The sequence below is a fragment of the Ricinus communis genome, chromosome 2 (assembly GCF_019578655.1).
Source record: "Ricinus communis isolate WT05 ecotype wild-type chromosome 2, ASM1957865v1, whole genome shotgun sequence".
Lineage (NCBI taxonomy): Eukaryota > Viridiplantae > Streptophyta > Magnoliopsida > Malpighiales > Euphorbiaceae > Ricinus > Ricinus communis.
The window spans coordinates 4,693,766-4,719,673 of NC_063257.1; the positions used below are offsets into that span (position 1 = coordinate 4,693,766).

A 25,908-nucleotide genomic window follows, 5' to 3' on the forward strand; every position below is an offset into this window, starting at 1 on the left:
AAAAAGAACCCTAGCATGCACTTTGAAAATGATGAAATATGACAGAGTAGATGATTTTCCCTTCAGTTCAAAAAACATTATTTTAATAAGTAAGCTAGTCGTGTCTTGTATTAATTTTAATGAATTCAATAGTAAAGTTAATAAAAGTCTCTTCAGAGATTGTCTTTTTTACTTTGCTAATAATGCATTGCTGTGGTGACAACATACATTGAAAAGAAGTTTACCAGTCCTCTTGCTGCCTTTGTTTCCTGGCACTAAATGGGTGTTCTTAACTTTGCCATTCCTAATTTGCTTCTAAATCTACCGCCAAGGCATGGTTTGCAGGAAAAAGAGAATGGGTTTTGTAAACATTATGGGCCTAAGATTTAGAACCAGGTGAGGTTATGGGTTCTGAACAGAAAATGCATGTCCTCGTTCATTTAAAACCCAACCATTTTAAATGGCAGTATATTCTGTTCAAAATCTTTCTATTTATTGTCATCTTTGGTGCATGAATTTGACCTTTTTTTTTAAATTATGCAGTTAGTTTACCTAGTCTAGTATCCTTGCAGATGGTAAGACACTACCTTAAGAATTTTATTGCAGCCGCATATTCAAAGCTTCGACTCAAAACCTTCATGCTGTGGGTTGAATTTCTGATTTTTCAAAACGTAGTGCAAGCACTCAATTGATAATACCAGTTACAATTCTTCAAAATTTATGTTTTCAAAGCAAAACTTTAGGCATGTGCTTTTGTTTTTTCAGTGCGTTGTCAGTGTAAACACATAGGTGCAGAGGATTCCATTTTATCAGAAATGGTCTCCACTGATTCTCATGCAAACATATAAGTTAGACAGAAAAATGTCCCCAGAAAGCAAATACATTCAAATCCAAGTCCTCAGATGCATGTATCTGCTAATATCACCAGAACCTAAAGATTGTGAATCCTCTATGCGCACACGCACATAAAAAAAATAAAGAATATACTGAAAAAAAAAGAAAATCATTTTCTGGATCATATAGAAGGCAATTTGATTTTGGCATGCAGTTTGAGAGGGCGAGGTGAGGAAATTCTAGTGGGGACAGGACAGGACTTGCAATGGAGAATTAGCAAGTGAAGTAAATGTCAAAAAGGCTAATGTTATCCTATAACACAACTTTATTACTTTTCTTTTTTACATTATCTTCCAGGCAAAAGACAAAAAATGGGATGAGGGTCCCAGTTTGAATGTATGATAAAATTAATCTTCACTTCTGTGGTCTGTTATTCAATGACAGGATTGATTTATTTTTTTGGTGCTATCTGTGATCTTTGATGACCAGATTCTTGTGTAAGACAAAAAAGAAGGCAAGATTATTGATCCTGCATTTGGCATTACTATTATCCCAGTTCAGATAAGAAGCATGACAATGTTACAAATAATAAATTCACATAGGGAGAGCAAAAGAAGCAAACAATTTTCTTTAAAAAAAGAACGCAAGAAAACAAGATCTTCAACACAAATATTTGACTTCCTTGCTTGATTGCTGTGTAGGTTTCAATAATTGGTCTGATTTTCACTCCACCACTTTTTTATTTTTATTGTTTTTGAGAAATATAACTCAGCTTTTTTACTGGTTGATAAAGGTACTCTAATTTGAAAGACAAAAACAAAAGATCAGATGGAAAATTGATACCAAAGTTGCAAGAACTTCATCATTTTTCCTTGTAATTTGAAGACGAGTAATTTTAGATCCAGACAAGAAGAGTTTGCGGTAAAAGATGAGTAAAACAGTAATTTATGTCTTAACTGCTCGTTTGTGCAACTCCAGACAAGAAGTTGTGGTTCATGGGAAAATGAAAATCGACTTTGATTAGAGACACGTTGGGCTTACTTTGGAAAAGACATCTTGCCAACCTCAACATTTTAATTTGAAATGAATCTGCTTCCTTCCTTTCCTTTCCTGAAACCCAATTTTAAACAGTGTCAATTTTCTCCAACTCCCGGGCCCTAGAAAGAAGAAGATATTATTCACACAGAATTTCATGAATTAATTTTGCACAAAGACAATGTTCAATTTTCCATTACACTTGCTCAATTTTCCATGTCAGTTTCCCACATGTTTAATCCTTCAACAGAAGAATAGAAACAATGTTTTTGGCAACTGAGGATCTGGGTACCAGCTTATAGCTCAAAATATGAGATCCAAGTTGTTGGATATTTGGACTCATTCGAACATTTGTAATTTTCTTGGTCAGGACCATCCATGCCTGCCTAATTTGCCCACCGAGAGTGGGCTAAAGGACAATGCCCCCAACTGGATTTTGCAGGACCCTCTCTTTCTTAGCTTAGGTCATATATATGTACCCTGTACGGTATGGTACTAGTTCCTCCTCCTATGGCACTTCTGCCCCTTAACCACCCTAGTGCTTCCTCCCTATCCCCACTGGGCTACACATAAATTTTTACTCTGCACAAACAGTTCAATAATGCAAAGCCTCAACTGCGAATCACATGCTTATAATGAGTACAACCCCCCGACAAGCATATCAATAGAGCTGGCAATATCTCAATTCTTTATGGGCGTAGGCTAGCATAAGTTATAATTTAAAAATGGTAGCATTAAAAGAGTATTTCATCATCAACATGTTTAATTGATTATATTCTGGTAAAGATCAATGATTACTTGACAACTTAAAAAACCTCAAAACTCATATTACAAAAGAAAAACAACAGAAGAAAAAGTCAGGTTGCATAATTGAAGAGTTTTTCACCATACAAACAAGCATAATAAGATCAATAAACAATGCACTTTACATACTAGAGTTCCTGTACTGCAACAAGAACCTGTCCACATTTGACACAGCATAGCAGCATTCCGAAATACACAGGTCTATGGAGTTACGGTACTTTTCTTTTTCTTTTTTAAAAAAGGCTCTAAAAGAGCTCAGAAAACACTAATTTCCTTAGAATGAAAGCACAAACATGGTAAGATAATAGACACAGATACCCATGATTGTGTACCCAGTCCGGCACCATATTATTTCCTCTTTTCCAATTGTGGAAATTTGAATTCAGGAGCTTCTTCACCAACTTCCAAGATTTCAATCGCAATGTGCTGGACGGATGGCATCAACCATGTATACTGCTGGCTAGTTTCTGTTCTTGCATTTCTCTACAGCCCTAGGGGCTGCACCAAAATTATAAATTCTCCTCCAGTAAGCTCGTTGCAACAAAATTAACATAATACATTTGTGTACACTAATCTGCTATATGCATCATAACATGCAGAAGCAATAAAAGCATTTGTATCAGTTCCGGTAGAACCAGAGTCAACTCAGAAAAGTTTAGTTTCCGATTAGTAGGACTCGTAGTGATAACTTATTGTACTGCTTCTAACAGATCGGCAAGATATCAAGAATTCCAGGAAATGAAGAAAAAGAAACCCACTATTACAAGGAATTTAAAATATTAAGTCCAAAATCCAGGAAACCAATCATATATTACTGGCAAAATACATGGTACAGAAGAATTAGTTTTGAAGTATCATTTCTAGAAGCAGACATTATCTGGCTGTTTAATGTGGAAGACAATATCTACAGTTAAGAGCACCAAATTTGTTTCTGCACTTTGTTACATTTTATATATACTAGCCTACTAGGAAACCTTACTATTGATGTAGAATCCATGATAAACTCCAAACATTTAGTATCCCATACATTTTAGACCACATGTCAAGCCAAGTATCATAACTTCTTACAGCCATCCAATGATTTATTCAATTCTTGTTCACGGAGAATAGAAAATTCAGAAGCAAATAGAAAAGAAATACGTCTTGTCTCAACTTTGACATGATGTGGGCAAGTTTCTACCAATAGCAGTAGATGGTAATACTTTTATGAGCACAATAACTCATTAGCATTCCTAGGATTCTACCCCCCTAATAATCCAAATCGAACAAGCTTTAAGATGGTTACTGAAAATCATAACATACGAACCTAGGCCAATGGCATCAGAGCTCTTCATGATTCTCAGCCTCTTGCATGTATCAGTAAACATCCTGAACACGTACAATGATTGGATTAGAATGCACATGTATCTTAAATGTATCTCATGTGGATAATCTCACAATTACATAGTTATACATAAATTCATCAAAATCATGCACGACAGCACTGAAACACCAATCTTCTGAACTTCATCTTAGAGATAAAAATATGTGCAAACAAAAGAAAAGGACAAAAAGATAGAGGAAAGCCAAATCCGCCATCCTTTGCATACATAAATAGAGAAGTCAGGAAGATTAGTGCTGTAAAGAAAAGGTAACTTTTCACGCGAATCAACTATCAGTTCTAGGAGATCCTAGTTACATTTATAGATGCAACAGAGTCAGAATGGTCGCTATGCCAAAAAATCAGCATCTGCTTCTTTGAAGCTTACGGTCAAGAGATGGAATTTTATTAATGGCATTGTAAAGGAGTCTTTTAGTGAGTTGATAATCAGCTTAAGTAGTGAAGCCAACAAAGTTTTTGCTAAAATAGTCACCCAAACGCATTGTTCCCAACAAGAATTTGCTTCTGCAACAGCAAAGACACAATGGAGAGAACTGAAGGGCCTATGGTGGATTGGTACTTACTCCCATGGAACATCGCCAACAAGCATCCAGTCACCATCTTTATCTTCATAAGTGAGAACATATTCTGAGCCATGAAGTAGATCCTTCAGCTTGCTTTCACTCAGCATTTCTCTTCCGAGAGGTCCATGTGCTCCATATTGACCTGACATCATAATGGAATAGCAGTAACTGGATCCATGAAAACTAGAAAAAATACCGATAAAATAAAAATATCAGTTCAGAAATTACATAGTATTGATTTCCAATACACGTATCCTCCATACCAAGTTCAAGTTTTAATCTAGCTCACCTATAGTAAAGCAGCTGAACATCTTCTCAAGGGCAGAAGATAGTTCCTGATATGCAGAGTAGTTTCTCAAGTCAACTTTCCTCAAGTAAGGAGCACCATCCATGCTAACCTTGACAAACAAAGCCCCAGGCCCTGCTTTACCATCCACTTCTTCAGTCTTCTTTGACGCGGTAGCAAGAGAGTTCTTCCTGAACAATCTGACAGGTGGCCAACCCACAACCTGTGCCCTGTAAAAGAAGGTAGATTAAATATCCTTCTCATAGTTAAAGAGACTTGCAGTAAACATCTCTGGCCTCACTTGGTAGCAGGTGTGTTATTGTTGTTTGCAGAAGCATTGTGGTTTGATCTGGCATCATTTGTTCCATGATGCCTCTCCGGCGCTCCCTTTGGTGTAACTACATCTTTCACTTTAGCCGCTTCAGGCCCAAAGTTCTCAAGTGCAGAACCAGGTTTCAATCCCAAATTTGGAGAGGGCCTGGGTGATAGCATCACATTAACCTCTAACTTACCCTGCACCACATATCAGTAGTTTACAAGTTTGATCCATTAGTAAAAGCTTTTCTACTCCTCTCAGTAAAGCCAATAGTTCTCACCTCTGAGAACCCATCCATAGCATCAGAGAACCCTCTTTTGTTGCCTGAAACAACATTTTTCTGTGTTGAAGAGTAGTGGCCGTCATTTGAGGGATTTAAAGGGAAGAAGGGCTTCTCATCAAATTGTGTAGAGCTCAAGAGGCTAAGTTCTGAATTCCTTTGAGGAGATTGGGACCCCGGGAGCCCAAGCCGCAGTTCTGTAGCCTTCAAATTCAGACGAGTCTTGCTTTCATCAGATGAGCTAGGGGCTATTGAACTATCCACAGAAGAACAATCGGACAATCCCATGTAGTTTCGCTCTTTCAGTTTAGAGCCATTTTGGCATATACTTTCTGCAGATGTTGAAGAAGCCAGTACAGTAACATTGCTCTGACCCTCCTCCACAACACCAATTAGCGGTGGAGACATCAGAATTAAGAAGAAAAACAATCAGAAGTCTCAGGTAATCTGCTTAAGTTCATTGCATAGAATGTTCCTTAGGAAACATAACCATTATAATATTAAAAAAATGAAAAAGCTAATCATATAAACAAAATCATTAAATCTTTAAATAACAGACAGACAAGTAAACAGCAATACATTCAATAACAGCTGGCTGCACTATCCAGAAGAAGTAATCACTCAAATCACACAACACAATTGATTAATTAAATCGCATATTTCTCTAACATAATCAAACATCTCTCGTATCACAAAATTGATCATCCTAAAAGCAACAATGAAAAAAAATGTAAAAATTACCAGATCTTTATGGACTAAAAACTTCATAACTAGACACGCTAAAATTTAAAATAAAACAAATTTTAATAACTTTAAAGCAATATTAGCTGAAAGAAGAATATGAAATTTTTCTCCAAAAAAAACATATCAATATGGCTCTATAATCAAATGCAGACCAATAATAATTTAAATTTACTGTTTTCACCTGCATAAATATAGATTGCATTATTCAAGCCAAGCTAAAATATACATTATAGAAAAAATAAAGCAGCGTAACTATTTAGAGAAGGAGATACCTAAAATCGATGTATTTGTCCATGAAAAAAATATGTATATTTCGATAAAACTTGAATACTTATCCGACAGAGCATAGCACTTGAAGTTAATGCATGTCTCAGAAATAGAACACAGCCCAGCCCCGAAAAATGTTTGAAAATGATCAAAAAAAGTTCTTAAAAAAAGTGCAAGGTATTTTTGGGAGGTGAGAAAGCAAGAGAAAATGGAGCTAACTTTTTCTTAAGCCGTTAACAGACGCCGCCGCACACACACACACAATACAAGAATTTCCACTCAAGAGAGCTGCTTTAAAATTCCGCTACGGTGTTTCAACGTATGGACACCCAAAAAAAAAAAAGAGAAAAAGAGGAAACAGAATCAACATTTTCCATTTTGCCATATCATTTGTTTTAGCTTTTCCTAAGAAACAAACACGAGCTTAACAACAACAGAAACGAAAAAAAATAATAATAATAAACACGCCACACAAAAACAACACTACTCATAAACTTTTAAAAAGTGCATGAAACAAATTAAGTTACAGAAATCCTCAGAAACATCAAGTTAGCTTGATAAATAGCAGAGAAAGAGTAATTACCTGCTCGGATTTGTGGAGCTGTAGCTTCGCGAAAAAGATCAATTAAGACTGCTAATTTAGCAGAAAAAAATAAAGAGAAATTCACTAACAAAAAACGGAGAGGAAGAAAGAAGAGAGAGGAAGAGACTACGGACCCTCCATTTGGCAACACAAAGTGACAAACAAAAGCTTATTTGCTGTCTGATGTGAAACTCTATGCATTAAAATAAGCACTTAAAAGAAATTAAATTAAAATTAATGTGTCTCTCAAAACCAAAAGAAAAGAAAAATATTTATTCTGGTTCTCTCAGTAATAATAATAATAATTTAATAATTATCCGCCGAACGATACGATTGGAACATAGATCAGTGGCTATGGATACTTTATTTCTAAAGGATAACCATTGATCTATATTTTAAGGGTAGTTTGGGCATTTCGTCTTGATAATTTTGTTCACTTTTCTTCTGCTGGATGAAAATGATAGTCAAATTAAATTTCCATAACAATTTTGATAATCAGCTCCGAGTTGTTACATTTTATTGGATCTCTTTTGACCCTTGTTGTTATTCCAAATATACATACATCTAAAAATAACTGATTTTTTTAAAAAAATTACGTTTGCGTATCTTAAATTTTATCAAACAATTATTTATATTATTATATACATTATTAGTATTTTTATTATAAAATTCTCATGACTTTGAATCGAGAATTACTATTATCAAAAGCTACCTTTCACTTTATTTTTATTGACGGGATATTATATATATTTAATTTAAATAATAAGTTTAAATTAAAATAAATTCAGCTGAAAGAATAAGAATTTATTATTTAAGAGTATAGATTTTATTATTTCCTTAAGCTCAACTGCACTATTTATCTAGATAATTAGATATTTCTTTTATAAGGTCATTATCAGCATACATATTTCAAATGGTCCTTAATAATATTTAATTCATAGAATTACGAATGTTGTAAACAGGCATATGAGATTTTTAAACAGGCAGGGATTTTGTTTATTATTTAGGGATGTTAAACAATTCATTTAATAGTCTGTCACTTCCAACAACAAGATATCTAAAACTAACTTTATACTTTAAAATCGCTTCTTAAAATATAACATTCTTTTTCCAAATTGTTATTTCCTCTGTTAATCGGTTTTGAAAAGAAAAATATATTTTAAAAAATAATTAATAAAACATTTTTCAGGAAAAGATAATACATCAAAATAAAGGATATAATTATATTATATATTGTATCAGCTTTTTTTTAAATATTTTTAAAATTATAATTTATAAATTTATAAATTTAATTATCTATTTTTACAGTATATCGATTTTTTTACTGTCTCGTCTAAAAAATAATGAATGATTTTAAAAATATTTAACTCTTAAATCGAGCAATATTTTGTTGATTGAAATAAAAAATTATTTATTTTTAAGAATGCTATAAGTAGAAAATAGAAAATGAACCAAAAGTATAATATTTTTACCTTAATAGACCCCACCTGGTCCCAACTAAAATGTACTTGTAATAGAAGGGTAAGTTAGAGATACTCTGGTCCTGTAATGTTTAGGACATGCACGCGGCACACGCATTCAAAGTTAAGAACATCTGCTTGCCTTCTTTTTCTCTTTTTTCTTTTTGCTAATGAAAAAGTAAAATATTCACTTGATTTTCAATGTCTATCACAATAACCTCAAATTATGATGTCTTTTTCAGATTGTTCGGATTTGAAAATGTTTGAATTAGAAGTCATTTGCTTGAGTATTGCTATCGAAATCCATTTATTTTATCCCGTAATAGTTTGAACTGAATTTAGTTGAGTTTAGATAGTTTTTAAATTTTATATGCTCACTTATGAAATCATAATTAAATTCCGATTCATTCTAAAAATATATAAATAGTCGTTTATAATCTTTTTATATAGTCTAAATTTATTAGACACATCTTAAATAACAATATTCTTAAATATGCTTAAAAATAATTTGATTTTTTGAGTTTAAATTTAGAATGACTTAAAATAAAATTTATATATTTAAACCTAAAAATTGTTATACGAACTTAAATAGATCGGACGAAGTCTAAATTCATGAAAAGCTATATTAGAATAATTAAATCTATTTATTTTATCGTGTTGGATTGGCAAGTATTGAAATATATAAATGTGAAGCATGCCGTGCTAATATAGTAGCAAACATTAAACTAAAAGCTTGTCTAAAATAAAATAAAAAATAGAACTATACAAATTTACTATTACTTATTATCATAGATAAATACTGGGTACTCAGTATTATCCGATCCACCACCGTCATTCAAATTATTTATCTTGCACAATTTCATTGCTATTAAAAAATATAAAAAATAAATTGATTTTATATAATGATGATTAAAGCTTTTAAATTATAGTCCAAAAATTTATCTCTAAAATGCCAAAGGCATCAAGGCAGCGAACTTGGACGTCAATCCATGATATACATTAATTGTGGCAAAAATGTCTTCTACGAAGCATCCCATCAATCAAAACGGAAACGTGTACAAAATCACTGCCCCTTGCGATGTCGTTTCCCCGGACTCAGTCAAGATAAGCCGATAAGACTGCGCAAATGTGTCGTGAACCTTTTCAGGGAACTGATTCATCTATTCTCTTGTGGGAAAGCCACTCAGAAATGCCACTTTACACCCCAAATCAAGATTGATGATACCATTTATTTTTAACCCCTAACGAATCACAGCACAGCATCATTGACGGACACATGGTCAATTTGGCTCCTAAATTTATGTGACCAGACTAAGACAAATTTCATATATTTTCTTAAGAGAAAAATTAAGTAAACAAATCCTTTAAGCATCCACCCAATCTACGACATTGGCTCTGTAACTCGAGGTGTTAGCCAGTACGCCTACCACGAGTTTACTATAAAGTCGCATGAAATGAAATAACTTGGAGCAATCATTTCATCCAAATTCAAAGTGAGAGATTTTCAGTTTGGTTTATGATTTTTAACAATGACTTTTCAAAACCGTAAATTCAATACACGAGACTGTTCTTGAAATTTATGCCGGATTTTATGAAAATTGTTAAAGGATAGTCACGTACAAATTTTGGTGATATATATATATATATAAAAGTATAAAATTTGACTATATGATTTAATTTTTTAATATAATAAGTCTTGTAATTTTTTTAGTGATATTTTAGTACATTGAAAATTAAAATATTAATAATTTGTTTCTAAATTTAATAGCTCTATTAATTAAATAGTTATAGTTCATTTATTTAATGTTAATTGATTGTGACTACAATCGTTTCACCTTACCAATTTAATTTTCATATAATATTAGTCATGTCAGTTTTTGTACAATTTTGATAGAAAAATAAAAAAAGATAAAAATAATATTATAATTCAATTTTTTTTTAATTTTAATCAATTCTTACAAAATTTGAATGATATGATAAGATTAGAAAATTCTATATTTTGTCATTTATCCGATATGACCGATTTTGCAGTGATCAGACTTCGTTTGAAATTCAATTTCTAAAACTATTAACAATGTTAATAAATTTGGTCACAAATTACTAATATATAATTCTCGTAACATTAAAGTGTCATAAAAAAAATCACAGGACTTATAGTGTTAAGAGATTAAACTATATGGTCAAATTTTACACTTTTTTAAAAAAAAATTGCGGTGATTACAATTTATATTCTTATTTATATTATTAAATATGAGAATTAAATCAAGACATAATAAAAGAAATTCTCCAACGACTATCAAAGAAGTAGTTATCATAAGCTTTTTTTTTTTTGTTGACAACTTAAGTTTTTGTTCAGTGATTCAATCAACAAGGAAGCATTGTTTTCCGTAGGAAGGAGATATAAATATAATAATATTTAATAAGTTTAATTATTTATTCTTCTATAAATTTTAAGTTTTGAGGACGTTTAAATTTTGGTGTCAATTTCTAATGCAGTATTATCCTGTCATTTCGCTAGGATACCATTAATGAATTAAAAAATTCAAATTTAGATTTTTTATTAGTAAAAGAAGTGATTTGAGTACTTTCATAATTTTTTATATATATTTTTTAATTATGTGCCATAAATCCAAAGTTGGATTAAATTTTTATTTTCTCAATAATATTATAGAGAAATTACACTTAGTGAGGAAAATAAAATAGACAGTACATCATGTAAATCTAATACTTTATTCTTTAATTTCCTTTTGTTAAATTTTCTCACTTATACATGGTATCACATTTTAACATATTTGCTATTTTAGGGTAAAATGATTTTGTAGTTCTTTTTATAAGTATATATTCTTTCAATTGGGGAATCAAAAGGACTACGTTGCTCTCCAATTTTGTGAATACCATCTTTAAATGGCATTAGCTATGGAAAAGGAATGAAAAGCAAAGAAAAGGAGAAGAAGTAATAATTAGAGGCAAAGAAAAGCGACTCATGTTTAGCCTAAATATAACAAATTCAACAACCCCACTCAACACTTGCATTATTATGACTCAACAACGAGATTCTCTCTCTCTCTCTTCCAATTGCCTCATTTTATTTTACGTCCAAAATATCAAATTTAATGCCACAAATACCCCCCCTCCAAGGACTCACATGATGAGTGATAACCAAGTGGATCCCACCATCTTCTGTCACATGCTTGTAGGCCACCAATAAACGGAGCCTATTATTTAGTTGCACCAAGGGCAAATTTGTCAACACAATTTAATATAAGAGCATTTCAATTTCAGTCTTTATTTTAGTGTGTATTATTTCTACGGTGAATTTTAAAGTTCCGGATTATAATATTTTTATATATTTTATTTATATAAATTTTAAATTAAATTTGTATAAAATATTTTAATATGTAAATTTTTTATAAAATTATATATAAAAATATTTTTATATAAATTTCTAAAGAAACTTTTATTTAAATTAATTTAAAATATTATAATTTTTATTCAGTAAATACAAAAATATATTCAAAAATCACCGTAACTATAAAATTTTAAAATTTATTTATTTTTTAATAAAAGTATTTAAATAGAAAAAATTATTTAATTTAACTAAATTTATTATATTAATTAAAAAGTTAAATATGATGAATTAAATTAATTAATTAGTTCTATTAAAAAATAAAATATTATTTTAATTATAACTTTTTAAAATAGAAAACTTAATATTATATATATATATATATCAATATATTATATATAAAATATTAATATTATAAAAAATTTAAATTATAATATGATAAATGTTGTATTAGTATCTTGATGTGACACTTATTATATATATAATGAATACTGTATTTAATAAGGAATTATATGCTATTATATTGACAAATATTGCAATAGAAATTTATTATTTTTGAAGAAATAGAAACAAATAAATACATTATATTAATAGTTATTGGTGATTTTGATATTTTATAATTTTAGTTGTGGTACTCTTAATTAATAATTAAACCTTTTAAATATGCAATAATATGTATTTCTTTTTGGGTCAGAATTAATATGTATTTAACTTTAAATATAAACAATACATTTTAGAAAAGGACATGCCTTAGACTAATAATGACTTAAGAATCCAAAAAGTGTCTAATATGTAAGTGAATAGCAATGACAAGAACTAATATTTCAAAAGAAAGCTATATATATATACTGTATTTATAGTTATTTCATGGGCAATATAGAATTCTATTAATTTCATAAATAATTTACCTTTGTACATAAAAAATAGAAAAAGTAGAAATGAGAAAAGAAAAAATAGATAGGAGGAATATAGTATTTAGTTAAGAGAAAAGAAAAGGGGGCATAAAATAAGTGGGAGGAGAGAGGAGAGGGGACAGGGAAAAACAGGTTGAAGCGAAATAATGTATTGGGGGACAAGAAAGCGGCTTTTATTTTTGGGTTGCCGGGCACAGAACGCTACATATAACCTCCCTTTTCTTCACGCGCTTTCTTCTCCTCTGTGTATTCTACGTCCCAATCATGTACCCGATTGCATCTTTCGAGTTTTCTTTTTTCTTAAGAACTGCCGCTGATTTCTGATGCTTGTTTCATTTGTCACCTAAAACGAAATAAAATAAATAAAAACTTATTTTCCGCTGTAGTTAATGCAAGTGAAACAGTGTTTATAATTGGGGTTAAATATTTTAGAGTTTTGCCATATTATCTAATACAAAATTTTTATCATATATTGTATAAATAAATTTTATTATTTTTAATAATTAATTTTAATATTTATTCATTTCATTTTATTATATTTCTTTAGTCAAAATCCTTAATCTTATGTAAAAAATACCAGCTCCATTTTTATACATAAACTTTATCAAATTGTATTTATAGGTCTTTCTATTTTTAATAATTAGTTTTAATATTATATTCAAAAATATTAAAATAATTAGCCCAAAATTTATGATATGATAATTTTAAATAAAAATATAAATTTTATTAGACTAAATTATATTTAAAATTTAGATACTACAATCTTTGAAAGTTAACATTATAAATTATTAGAGAAATTTAAAAAAATCAAAATTTGCATAAGATACTTTAGCTAAAAAATTATATTTTTATAAGTGATAAAGTTAATTAATATTAAGTTAAGTTAAAAGAATTTATAATTTAATCATATACTCTTAATATATAAATAAACTATATAAAAATTATACATACAAAGCTTGGAGTTAACTATCATGAATGATGATGATATAATAACATTAGTAAAGTTAAATTAATATTTTAATTTTACCTAATACATATTTTTAACTAAATGATGTAATAGTTTAATGTAATATAATAATATAAATATTAGAATTAGTAACAAAAATAAATGGATTTATTAGTATAATTTAAGAAAACATAAGGGTGTTAAGATATTTAATCCATGAAGAGAATGTTAGACATTTTATTCATATTTAATATATATGTTTAAATTAAAAACATAATAATTCAACAGAGTTAAAATACATGAATATTAAAGTAATTTATAAAAAGAATCTATTAATAAAATTTGACATAATTTACAGATGTCGAAATAATTAATCCTTATAATTATGGTTTATTATTTCTTTCAATCGGGAGTGTATATATTTTGTGTAATATTGATTCCTTGGTTACTCAAATATAATCATAATGAAAATGATATTTATATTTTATTGGAATTTAAACTTCATCAAATTAATAAAATATTTAAATAGCATGTTTTATGGCTTATATATATATATAAAAGAGTTATGAATGAGAAAAGAAAGAACTCAAACTCGAAACTTTATTCAAATTGGTATATCGTGAAAAGAAGTCTTTGAGTCCAACTAGTACATATATCGATTATATTATTGAATCTAATTTAAAAATAAAAAAATATATTAAATTTAAATAGAACGGACTCATGCAATTAATAAACTATTTAAAAAGTGACTCTAGAGCAATAATAATTAATTTATTTTTATAAATAATTATTGCACTACCTTTGTTTCATTTCTTATCATCACATAAATTTTAGTTTTTTTTTGAAAAAATGGATATGGTAAAGTGAGATTGATTATGACGCTCTAGATATTTCTTTCTCAACTCCACTCAAAAGAAAATGAATGGGATTTGATAAAACAGGTAAACTAATGGATGATGAAAAGAAAGAAAGCTTTGACGAAAAAGATATCTTAGAAAGAAGAGGGAGAAAGAAATAAAGAAGAAGAAGAAGAAGAAGAAGGTGTGGAAAAGAGATGATTGTGTTCCAGTGTGAGGGGAAAATTGGGGGTACACGCGTGTTATACGGATGAATTGATTAAAGCAAGCAAAAAGAGAGATTTTAGTTACCATCATTTAACTGCCACTACCTTCTCTCTTTCAATTCTCTTTTCCTTATATCTTTACTATTAACCATATTAATAACTTATCCAAATAACTCATCCCAAAGATAATATCTTTTCATTTTTTATACATAATATTTAAGCATGTATATTACATGTTCTGTTTTGTTGTAAAATATATCATATAATTATTAATATTAAATATATATCATAAAATTATTTATGTATCATTTGATATATACAAATATAATAGTATCAATTATTGTGATATATAAATATATATGCTTTTTTGTTATAATTCCAAGTCATTCACTGTTATTATTTTTGATAACCAACAATTAAGATAATTGATGGATGAAGAGATAATAGATTTAATAATAATTTTAAATAAATTACTTTTTAACATTTTATTTTTATATCAATAAATACTTTAAATAAGCTATATATTGAACAATTTTCGTATTTCTTATATATGTGGTATTAACTGAATAGAAAGTGGGAGAGGAACCTTAATCCTTCCTAGTCCGTCATGCAAATATATTTGCGCATCTACGGAGCACTATGTTTGTTATGCTTCATTTTGGAATCTTCCTGCTATCATTATCGTCATCGTCTTCCTCTCGCACTCTCTCTATTTTCTCACGTCACTACTGCGCCATCATTATACACCAGCACATTTGGGCCAACTATTAAAGATGTCTCGGCATTTTGTTTTTAAAAAAGAAAACCATCAACCCAGAAATTTAGAACAAGCATAAATCAACACGCATTTAAAAAAAAATTATCCCTTAATAAACTTGGTAGCACATCTCTGATGTTTATCAAGTATATTAACCCAGCAACTCATTTCATATGACGTCGTTTTTAAAGATTATTTGCATGCACGAGAAGGGAGAAGGGCGCAACAGTAAAGCAATATGACCAAATTGATTTTGAAGCCAAATGTTCGTAGCTATAACATCTTTACTATTATTACACTATTGATGTCAAAAGACTCAGCAACCTATTTCAGACGAGGAACTTTCAAATACTGATTGCACATGAAAGAAGAGAGGAGGATGCATCCACTAGACCCAAATTGATTATAAAAACTACCGTTAACTATTCGTCTATCTATGCGTTATACAGCCGTTATTATATTTTTAATTATAAAATTAAATTTATAAATACAATTTAATCAATTATTTAATATTTAATTTATTATAATTTTAATAATTATAGCAAATTGTCTATTATTAAATTTGTTTAATTTGTTTAATTTTTTACTTATATTATTGTATTATTTATTATATAATTAAAGATTAGTTTATTAGTGAATATAATATTTAAAAATATTATTTCTTATAATTAGAATCATTATCTAATTAAAAAATTAATTTATTAGTTAAGACATAATATTAAAGTATAATTAATATGCTAATTAGAAAACTCTATTTTTAGAATAATTATTATCTAAATAGAAAACTAATTTATTAGTAGTATGTTATTTTTTTGAATTAGGAGTGTTTAATTTAAAATGTAACTTATTAATTAATAAATTAATAGAAAAGATTGTAAAATTGCATATAAACTTAAATTCTATGTGTCAAAAATAAGATGCATATTAAAATAAAAATTTGATGTGTCAAAAATTAAACATACGTGTCAAAAAAATTTAAAATATAAAAAATAAATAAATATATATATATATAGTTGCGACACCTTTATTGTTATACTTTTGATTAGTCATAAGAATTGAAGAACACTGAGCAATGACCGAGGAGGCTACAAGGAGATAGTTGCCAATCTCTATGCAAATAAACAATTGAAACTTGACGAAAATAAACAATAGAACTTCAGTTTTTATCCACTAAGATATGGTGCCATTGGGAGGTTTATGAATTAAAGGCAAACATTTAAAAAAGGATGATATTTTATGTACCTGAAGGGACCATTACAATATTTGCTATAGAAAATGACATGCTGTCTTTCACCCATCAAAATTCTGTTAACATTATCCATCCATTATAAAATTAGCTACGAATAAGGAAAAGTGGGTCCTTGGGCCCATGAAGCTGGGCCGCCTAGCGAGGTTTGTTGATATTAGGATGTACTATTCTATTCATTCGTACAAATATAAATCAAGGACCATCACAGCAAAAATTGTAGGAAAACTTGCAACAAAATAAAATACAAAAAATATATATAAAATATTATTTTATAAAAAAATATGGTGTAATTTTTTTTTTTTATTGTTTAAGAATATCAAAAATATAAATTTTTTAACTTTTTTATTAAAAATACAGTATTTGTTGTTTTTCTTTTTATTTTTCTTTAATTGTTTTTAATAAAACAATAAAAGACAAACTAAAGAAAAACCAAAACACCAAAAAATAACTAAAAAACAACTACACTATATTTAAAAAATTAAAAACAGTATTTTTTAAAAAGATTTACACGATAAAAATAATATTTTTTTTGTTAATTCTAAAATGTTTTTAAAAAGTTCTCAAAATTATATACAATTGGTGATATTGAAAGATAAAATTACAATTCGAATAGGGATGATATTAGCACTTTTTTCCTCTACATCTTTTTCTGTTTTTCACTGTTGAAAGGAAAACAATTACTACTCTTTTTATATCTTCTTAGTAAATTCAACAAAAGCCGAATACCGAATCTTTTAATGAAAATCTAAATATCTTTTCTCTTTTATAATTGATATTTCAAGTAATTTTTATAAGATATAATAGAAAAGAAAGCGAATAAATTGAAATTAAAAATTCAGACTATGAAAAACATTATTTCTTTCTTGTAAAGTGACATTGTTATTTAATCTCGAACGATTAAATAATTTAAATTGCTAATCATCTGGTGTCAAATTGCTGTTAGAGTCTTTTTTTTTTTTTTTTTCTTAAAGGTGATTTCTAGCCTCATTATTTGGTGGCACCGGCAGTCCCTCTCCTAAACATAAATGGCAATCTACAAATAAATTCTTTATAGAAAAAAAGTACAAACTACAAAAATCAAATTGCTATTGGACAGGGTTGGTTTGAGCTCAAGCTCAACAGTTCAAATTGGACTCTCTATTTTCTTTACCAAATTTAATCCGGTTAGAGCTCATTCAAACTCTGGGTCCAAAATTTTCGGGCGCAATCTATTGGGCCAGAATTCAGCCCAGCTTTTGGTTAAGGGAACAAGAAAAAAAGAAGAAGAAAATTTTCACAAATATTTTAAAATGAATAAAATATTATTTTTTAAAAAATACTGTTTTTAGATTTTTTATTTAAAATACTGTGCACTTTCAAAAAATAATTAGAAAAACAAAAAATAAAAAAAATTAGAAAATAGTTTAATATGTTTTAACAAAATAAAAATGAAAAAGACACCATAAATTGGATAAAGAATATCTTGTTAATTTTCCAAAGATGAAAGTAATAATTGGTTGGGAAATACTATGCTTGTCCACTTCATGATAAGGTTAAGGTGGAGCCATTTAATGCTGGAGGCAATTCTTTAGGATAATGAACAAATATCTTTAAAATTTAAAGATTTTAGTAACCACGATATCATCATGATCCAGAAAAATATAAGTCATTATGGTCCAACTCAATCATTAGCCAATTCTTTTTATTTTTTTTATTTAGATATTCAAAAAAAAGAAAAAAGAAAATCGATAGATATGCCGAGGGGGGCTTCTCTTTTGGAATAATAAAATAAAAATGAGCCTCCCATTGTCTGCCAATGACGTGGATCGTAGACGCGTGGCATTCCACTGTCTCCTTATCAATATCATTGTTGAAATGACACACCCCAAATCCTCCTTTTTTCTTTTTCAGGAATGAATAAAAAGAGAATTTTCGTTTTTCTTTATATATTTATGGCTAAATAAAGATGAATGATATGTAAATACACAAAATATTATTTTCAAAATGATTGAATGTCAAGTTTCATCTTCTGGGGAAAAAAGAATGATCAAAGTGCCAAACTAATTCAACTTGACTAGCTACTGTATAACAATATCAGTAGCAACTACACTAAAATGATGAGTGCCTTTCATTGGTAATTTTGTTTCTTTTTTACTCAAATTTTATTTTTATCTTCTTTTCTTTTTTTTCAACATATTAATTGTCTCCAGTATGGAACTAATATACTTTTGGCAAAGTTAAATTTAATTCATAAAGATGTCTAGACTAGCTACTATGCTAAGTTCACACACTCAAAATAAATATAATTAATGCATACTTTAATCTAGTATTAAAACAATACTAGTTTAAAAATGGGTATCCTAATTCAAAATTCAATAAACTAAAAAAAAATAAAAAAAAAAAAGAATAGAGGATAATGTCTTTTTTTTTTTTAATTTTAATTTAAATGATTTAATTTTGATATATCTCATGATTGTAGGAATAACTTGTCCACTTTTATTTGTTTTCATTCAGTTGAAAAATTAATATTGTAAATTTGATACTCGAAATGCTATGATTAAAATAGTCAATTGGACCAGCCTATAGCTTGAGTGTATATTATTCCTGGGGTGGAAAATAAAACCTAGTGTGCTGTAAAGCATTGCTTTCTTTTTTCAGCAAACACTAAACCTAACAGAAAAATTGACTATTGAGACTACCCTAAAATATATTATATCAATCATTCATTTGACAAGGGCGGAAGAGGAACTCAGTATGCAGGAACACAAAGAAATCTTCCTTTTTAATAGATATAACTAAAGTAAGAACTCCAAAACGGATGTAACTGAAATATACAATAAAAATATAAAGATATGAAATGAAAAGATAACAACATTAGAGAATTTAATTTTTGTGATGCTTGTACGAATATTTCAGAATTTTTTTCTCTTAAAAGATCTAAAAACATTTAGGTGAAAATCTAGATTTTAAAAGTTTTGGACTGCCCCCTCAACTCAACCATGTATATGTATATATATATATATATATATATATATGTAAAGAGAGGGTAGTGATACTTCTACCCCTCCACTGAAATAAAACTGAAAGAGTTTAAGAGAGTGGCTTCTGCAGTTTGAGAGAGGATTTCTGAACAATAGGAGGCTGGCATGGGCATGGTATTGCAATGAATTTTGGTGTATCATCTCCTGGCATCAACACTGGCAGGCTCTTCCCTTCATTTTCTAATTCCTGTTTAATTATTAATAAAGAATCAACATATCGGTACTGAAACCCCACAAACCATAACTAAGAAATAAATAATCCCATTTTTACGTACCTATTTTATTACCCTTTTCAGGCACGTAATATTCATTAATATGACTGACACTTGTATTGGAGCTACAAACGTTATATAAGTGTAGAAATGAGTTGAGCCGACGATTCGGAACTTAGATTAGATAAAATTCCGCCTAAAATCATTTAACAAGTGAGCCAAATTCAATTTAGAGAAAACTTACTTGCTTATAAGTTAATATTAATAAATTAGTGTTTATTTTAATTTTAGTAATTGTTAATTGAATAGGTTTATTAAAATAAATTATAATCGTTCATTAAATATATTTTAACTTTTATAAGGAATAACTTTTAAAAAAATTTAATTTTTAATTTATAAATCATTAAACTTATTTACTTGCGCAGAAAAATTTAATATACTTAGCTCGAGTAACAATTTTATATTAAACGAGCAAAATTGAAATTAGGCAAACATTTATTTCAGTTGATTTATTTGCATGTTCGAACCCACTCAATCGAGGTCCAATTAAAAAGTAAACAAATAATAAAAGAAAACTGGAGTTATAGATAGATATGCACTTGGCCAAACAGAATAAGTGAAACAGAAAGGACGGCATATATACCTGACGGGCAGGAGCAGATTTATGGAGTGCATATTCTATATCATCTTGGATATGGCTGTCTTGATCATGAGTTGAAGAAGCTCCAAGTAAGGCTCGTAGCTTGTTCCAGTGGAGGCAGCTAAGGAACAACCCGCTCATGAAACACAAGAAGACCAACAGAAGAGCTAAAGCCAGAGGAAACCCTATTGATGGTTGAGTTGCTTCTTCACTCTCCATCGATTTTTGTTTGAATTTTCCCCGAGCTGAGATGCTATCCTTCTTTTAACAGGAGCCAACATGGAGTTGGTGATATAGCACCAGCACCTTTCTGATGGTGCTAGCAGCAACTACTTTCGCTAACATTTCTTGTCGTACATATTATGTTTTAGTTAGTACGGAGAGAAAAGAAAGTTGGGTCCTGCTTTTCTTTTCTTTTCTTTTAAAAAAATTTAAAAGATATCTTCGAGTTTTAAACAAATACGATTTGCAATTAAAATTTATTATCAATTTTGCAAATTAAAATCCGAATCTGTAATCTCAGTCTTAATACTTACAACTCCTTGATTGAACAAGGGTCCCACTTTGCACTTGTCTACTTTTCCAATTATTGGTTCCTTATTACTTTGGTCGTTACGAAGCAATAAAACTCTTGATGCAAAAGGGGCTGCTCCATCTTCCCTTTAATCCAATAATGTAATTTAGTAGGTGTATTCTTTCGATACAGACACATGTCCAGATCTGTATATGTGCATTTGTGACGTGTCGTGAGAGAGATTGGTCATTCCACAGTGATGAATTGTAGCTAATTTTTTAAAGTCCCAAGTACAAAGGACGAACCCTAAAAGAGAAAGAAGAACAATAGTAAGGAGAGTGACATCTTACTTTCCCACACCAAAAAAGATCACATAAATATTTAGACAAAGCATGAGTAGTAAATGTCTGCATTTACCTTCATAATTGCTTTACTTTTTCTTTTCTTTAGAACTGTGTTCGAATAACTTCTTACCTGCATCAAGGTACTATCTCATATGGATAATAAAATAAAAAATGGTTTCGTACTTGGCATGGAAACTCCAATTTAATCTCATAATTCAAATGATATACTTAGTATAAAGTAGATTTTCCATTAAAAAAGCTTGGGATTGAAAAATTTTCGTAGGCACCATTCATTATGAGTCTAGACTAGGATATGATTTTTTAAAGTATATCATATAAAATTCTAGTTAGGTATAATCATGAGCCTTTTCAGTCTGCGACTCTTGGCAGGGAAAACTTATTTGGTTCTGGATTTGAGGCTTACGGGCGTGACAATAAGCCTGAGATGCTAGCTTTAGCCCAAGCCAGCTAGACAGCATCGGCTTGTTATGTACAGTCCGGGCCCATAGTCTTGCCTTGCCCTATAAATTAATACTTAACAATTAGAATCCTAACGTGTGTGAGAATATTTGCCTTCTTCTTTTCTGAAATGCATCATCGATGACTGTACGTAAATAAAAAATGCTATCAGTTTTATTTTAATGTGATAATTTAAAATGCCACTCTACACATCTTTCGATTCTTTTCAAATAATCTTCTTTGTAGAATGCTTATATTTAATATATACATTGCAAGTTTGCTTCGTAGAATTCTTTATATATATAATAATAATAATAATAATAATTTTGTTAAAGTAATAATTTTCTTTTTTGGAGCTTGCTAGCTGCTATCACTTTAGCCACTATTTTAGCACATAAAAGGGAAGACGACGACCTGAATTTCACATTTAAGTGGATAACAGTCACTTTTTTTAATGTATAAAGGGAAAAGTTACCATGCTACGAAAAAAAGCACTTGATGACTTCGAAAATTAGATTATTTTCATAGTATACTCATTGAGGCATAATGAAAAAGAAAGAAGAAACATATGTTTTTGTTAGGATTAAGGTTTTTGAAACATCTCAGCACCTTCCTTGAGAGATGTCTCAGCTTCTTCCTGCTGTAGGATGCTTTGTACAGCATACGAGTTCATAATTGAAGGTTTTCTTTTTCCACTCAAACAAGTAAAAGAAAAAAGAAAAAAGGAAAAGGTTGGGCCATAGTCTTTGGGTCGTATCAAAAGATTCTTTACCTGTTGGACTTGGTAAAGCTGAGTCGAGAACTATGTCAAAGTGCCAATCATATCTTACAACATAATCCAAAGCCTTAAAGCAATTTTAGGATTAGACATTCTGATCTCACCATTAGAGGAAAAGAGATGCGAGATTATTATATTTCATAGAATCTATAAGTACATTCTTTTGAAATAAGCTTTTGTGGTTGCTCACTGATTCATTGATAAGTTCACTTTTGTTGTTTGGTGTACATGGAATGGACGTAAAGGTGATGCTGTCAACACAAACAGTCATTGTTTTTCCTTTTTGTCTTCTAAGATCGATGAGTCCAGGCAAAGATAACTCTCGTTTTTTCTTTTCTTTTCTTTGTTCTGTAAATTTTCGAATGCAACTGGATCTGTTTTGTTTCCTGTAGCAGAAGCCACCTATGTAATTTACAAGTATAATATGCACTTGTGAAATTAAAACATAGGGAACTATTCATTTTCCTTTTGTGGTAGAACTTTGTACTGTCTGCTGTCTAGGATCTCAATTCAGTTCTGATGGATACAGCCTGGAAGTCTCATTCCCTGTATGCATGTGTGTGTGGGGGCCTTTTTCTGTGTTACCCTTATAATAGGAAAACATATTCTTGCAGTGTTAGACACCAACCAAGAAACTGTTCACTGGTATGTTAATTAACTGCCAAAATCACTACCCACCAAAATGAATAAATGAAAGTGATAATCTTTTTATCTCTTTCCTTTGGTAGGGCATGCTATGCATATTTCAGTTCCAACTTCCAAATCAATACTAAATTCTAACCTTATTCATGTAAGATTCAGGGGCAGTTGCTATATTGTCCTTTACTTTCAAAGCAATATTCAGATTGATGTGTAATTCCAAAAACAGCTGCTAAGAAATTCCACATCAACCCACAAGATATAGAAAGCGGATTTGTTTAGTATACAAATATTTTGAAAGCTGCTTCACTTGGATAGAAGACTCAAAAAATGGCCAAAAGAATTATTCTCCTCTCATTAAAAGCAATTGAACTGAAATTTTCTCCAACTGGAGGAGATAATTAATACATATGAGCTACTTATTTGAAAAATGGAAGCCACGCTGCCCCACTGTAACCTCACTTAACGACCTCAGTGAAATAAGTTTCTCTCTTTTTCCCCCCTCAATTCTTTTTAATTCTACAGACATCTTCCTCCATATCCTGCACTTCTAAATAATGCTTGCTTTATATCTTCAGAGTTTGTCATTTTTCTCTGCTCCAGTTCCTATCATTACCACAGCAAAAGAACACATAATCAGATACTATTCAAAAGACCAATAAAGTAAAAAAAAAAAAAAAAAAAAAAGGTAAAATTGTTAAAAGAGCTAATAACTTTTGTACCTCTGAGCAAGAAGCCTGAATTGAGAAGTCATTAAAGCAGCTAATAACACACTGTTGAATCTCAAGACCTAATGCTTCTAATGCAGTTACTGTTGATAGCAATAGCCCTGGCTTTGATGCACAACAAATCTCAATCTGAGTATCTTCATTTCTTCTTTCTACATGAAACTGCAAATTGAACAAAAAATGCAAATTCCGATCAGAAATTGGATAATTCAATTAAGTTCAGATTTTTATTTGATAGTAAAAGACTGGTGTAAAGCACTTACTTTTGGTGAGTTTCTCACTATAAATTCACTTGCTTTTGTATCCTTCAATATGTTCAACTGATTTGAGCCCATTTCAAGTTCTTGTTGCAAGCTATTGATTCTCTCTAATAACTCCTTCACATAATCTATTGTATCTCCAAGAATTGATGTTCTATCCATCTATAGAAGAAAAAAAGAATCTCATTATAAGAATTTGCAAAACTATCCTCCATACACAAGTAAAAAGACTCAAAACTTTCAATAAAATCAGTCCTTACCTTGCTTATCTTAGGAACAATTGATCTTAGCATAGCAAGCCGGTCATTTAATCTCTTTCTTCTTCTTCTTTCAGCCATTAGATTCTTTGACGGTTGCCCTTCTAATTTCTTACTTCTAATCTTTCTTTCTGGGCAAGCGCCAATGCTGAAAACAGGTACTTCAGGAGATTGACTTGGCTCAAACTTACAAGCTGCTTGCATCTCGGAAATCTGAACATGATTTGGAAGCAAACCCGTTTCTTGATCATTCTCCATTAAAGACATTGGAGTGTGACCTTCTTGAACAGGAAATGGCGGTGTATCAAGATTGTTATAAGAAGAATCAGTAAACTGTGGAGCAGAGAAGTCATCTGTGAATGGTGGATCACCAAATGGACAAGAAACTTCATTGAAGTAGTAATGGCTGAAATCTTGATGTTCAAGTGGAGAAGAGGAGAATTCCTGATAAAAAGAATTTGGAGCAAACAGTGTACTTGCGACTGAATTAATACCATCAAATTCGTCAAAGCAACTAAAATTCCATCCATTAGAGAACATTTCACCAATTTCTGATGGAAAACTTGGTATAGTTTCCAAATTATCTCTTCTTAGAGATAGGAACTCTTCTAAGAAACCTTGTTGACGATTGATCTCCATTTTCAATCACTTCCCTACACTCTCTTTTTTCTCTTTTTCTCTTCCTTGGAAAATGATAATGCCTTGATACAATGACAAGCTGCACCGAGTTGATTGAATATATAGGTACATGGACAAGGGTTTTAATACTTGAATATTCATTATTTAATATAAGATTATAGTATGTATTATGTTCCATCTATTACAAATTTTATTTTCTTTATTCTCTTTGAAGGGTGATTTCATGTCTTTTTCACCGAAATCTCTAAAATCAAATTATACAGTCTATATATATATATATATATATATATATATATATATATATATATATATATATATGTAAATACATATATATATATTTATTTATTTATTTCTCTTGAATACTTTGACCCCAAACTTCTGTCTGAATCGAAAAGGATGAAGTTGGCATCAAAGCCGTCCCTGACAGGTTCTTTGTATGGTTAAGCTCTGTTATGTAATTTGCTCGTTATATAAATTAAACCCAAAGCTCTCTCCTTTTCTCACTGAATAAATTGCTCGGTTTGGGACCCATAAACCTTATAGGTCTCTAAATTTTTTGCTTTTTCTTTCTTTCTAGCATAAAAATTTCAAAATGAGTTGGTAGGGTCTCT

At 29.8% G+C, this 25,908-nt stretch overlaps 3 protein-coding genes across 7 annotated transcripts; all 3 read right to left on the minus strand.

The window, feature by feature from the left end:
• Positions 1 to 2,695: 2,695 nt before the first annotated feature.
• LOC8270007 (auxin-responsive protein IAA8) lies at positions 2,696 to 7,284 on the minus strand. Of its 5 annotated transcripts, none has more exons than XM_048370944.1 (7): positions 7,073 to 7,275; positions 5,479 to 5,925; positions 5,184 to 5,395; positions 4,886 to 5,112; positions 4,597 to 4,738; positions 3,959 to 4,020; positions 2,696 to 3,150 (listed from the first exon to the last, which is right to left on the minus strand). In XM_048370944.1, exons 2-7 carry the CDS (start codon positions 5,884 to 5,886, stop codon positions 3,113 to 3,115), a joined length of 1,089 nt encoding a protein of 362 aa, XP_048226901.1. In that variant the 5' UTR covers positions 5,887 to 5,925; positions 7,073 to 7,275; the 3' UTR covers positions 2,696 to 3,112. The 5 variants fall into 5 exon arrangements, with proteins under 5 accessions (XP_048226901.1, XP_048226902.1, XP_048226904.1 ...); XM_048370945.1 differs by having other exon boundaries at positions 5,479 to 5,953; XM_048370947.1 differs by having other exon boundaries at positions 5,479 to 5,810; positions 7,073 to 7,273.
• Positions 7,285 to 19,541: 12,257 nt separating this feature from the next.
• On the minus strand, positions 19,542 to 21,092 carry LOC8280357 (uncharacterized protein At5g65660). The gene is made up of 2 exons (XM_002527292.4): positions 20,683 to 21,092; positions 19,542 to 20,014 (listed from the first exon to the last, which is right to left on the minus strand). The coding sequence occupies exons 1-2, from the start codon at positions 20,896 to 20,898 to the stop codon at positions 19,877 to 19,879; spliced, it is 354 nt and encodes a 117-aa protein (XP_002527338.1). The 5' UTR covers positions 20,899 to 21,092; the 3' UTR covers positions 19,542 to 19,876.
• Positions 21,093 to 23,744: 2,652 nt separating this feature from the next.
• LOC8280322 (transcription factor bHLH93) lies at positions 23,745 to 25,391 on the minus strand. The gene is made up of 4 exons (XM_002527293.4): positions 24,662 to 25,391; positions 24,405 to 24,563; positions 24,136 to 24,303; positions 23,745 to 24,019 (listed from the first exon to the last, which is right to left on the minus strand). The coding sequence occupies exons 1-4, from the start codon at positions 25,295 to 25,297 to the stop codon at positions 23,933 to 23,935; spliced, it is 1,050 nt and encodes a 349-aa protein (XP_002527339.1). The 5' UTR covers positions 25,298 to 25,391; the 3' UTR covers positions 23,745 to 23,932.
• Positions 25,392 to 25,908: the final 517 nt, after the last annotated feature.

Coding starts and splice junctions, on each gene's coding strand:
- LOC8270007 (XM_048370944.1), bottom strand. CDS start 5,886: ATGTCTCCACCGCTAATTGGTGTTGTGGAGGAGGGTCAGAGCAATGTT. Junction 5,396..5,478: donor CTATGGATGGGTTCTCAGAG/GTGAGAACTATT, acceptor TATGTGGTGCAG/GGTAAGTTAGAGGTTAATGT. Junction 4,021..4,596: donor GTTGGCGATGTTCCATGGGA/GTAAGTACCAAT, acceptor GTACGTGTTCAG/GATGTTTACTGATACATGCA.
- LOC8280322 (XM_002527293.4), bottom strand. CDS start 25,297: ATGGAGATCAATCGTCAACAAGGTTTCTTAGAAGAGTTCCTATCTCTA. Junction 24,304..24,404: donor TAGTGAGAAACTCACCAAAA/GTAAGTGCTTTA, acceptor TTCAATTTGCAG/TTTCATGTAGAAAGAAGAAA. Junction 24,020..24,135: donor TTCAGGCTTCTTGCTCAGAG/GTACAAAAGTTA, acceptor TGGTAATGATAG/GAACTGGAGCAGAGAAAAAT.
- LOC8280357 (XM_002527292.4), bottom strand. CDS start 20,898: ATGGAGAGTGAAGAAGCAACTCAACCATCAATAGGGTTTCCTCTGGCT. Junction 20,015..20,682: donor AATCTGCTCCTGCCCGTCAG/GTATATATGCCG, acceptor ATAATTAAACAG/GAATTAGAAAATGAAGGGAA.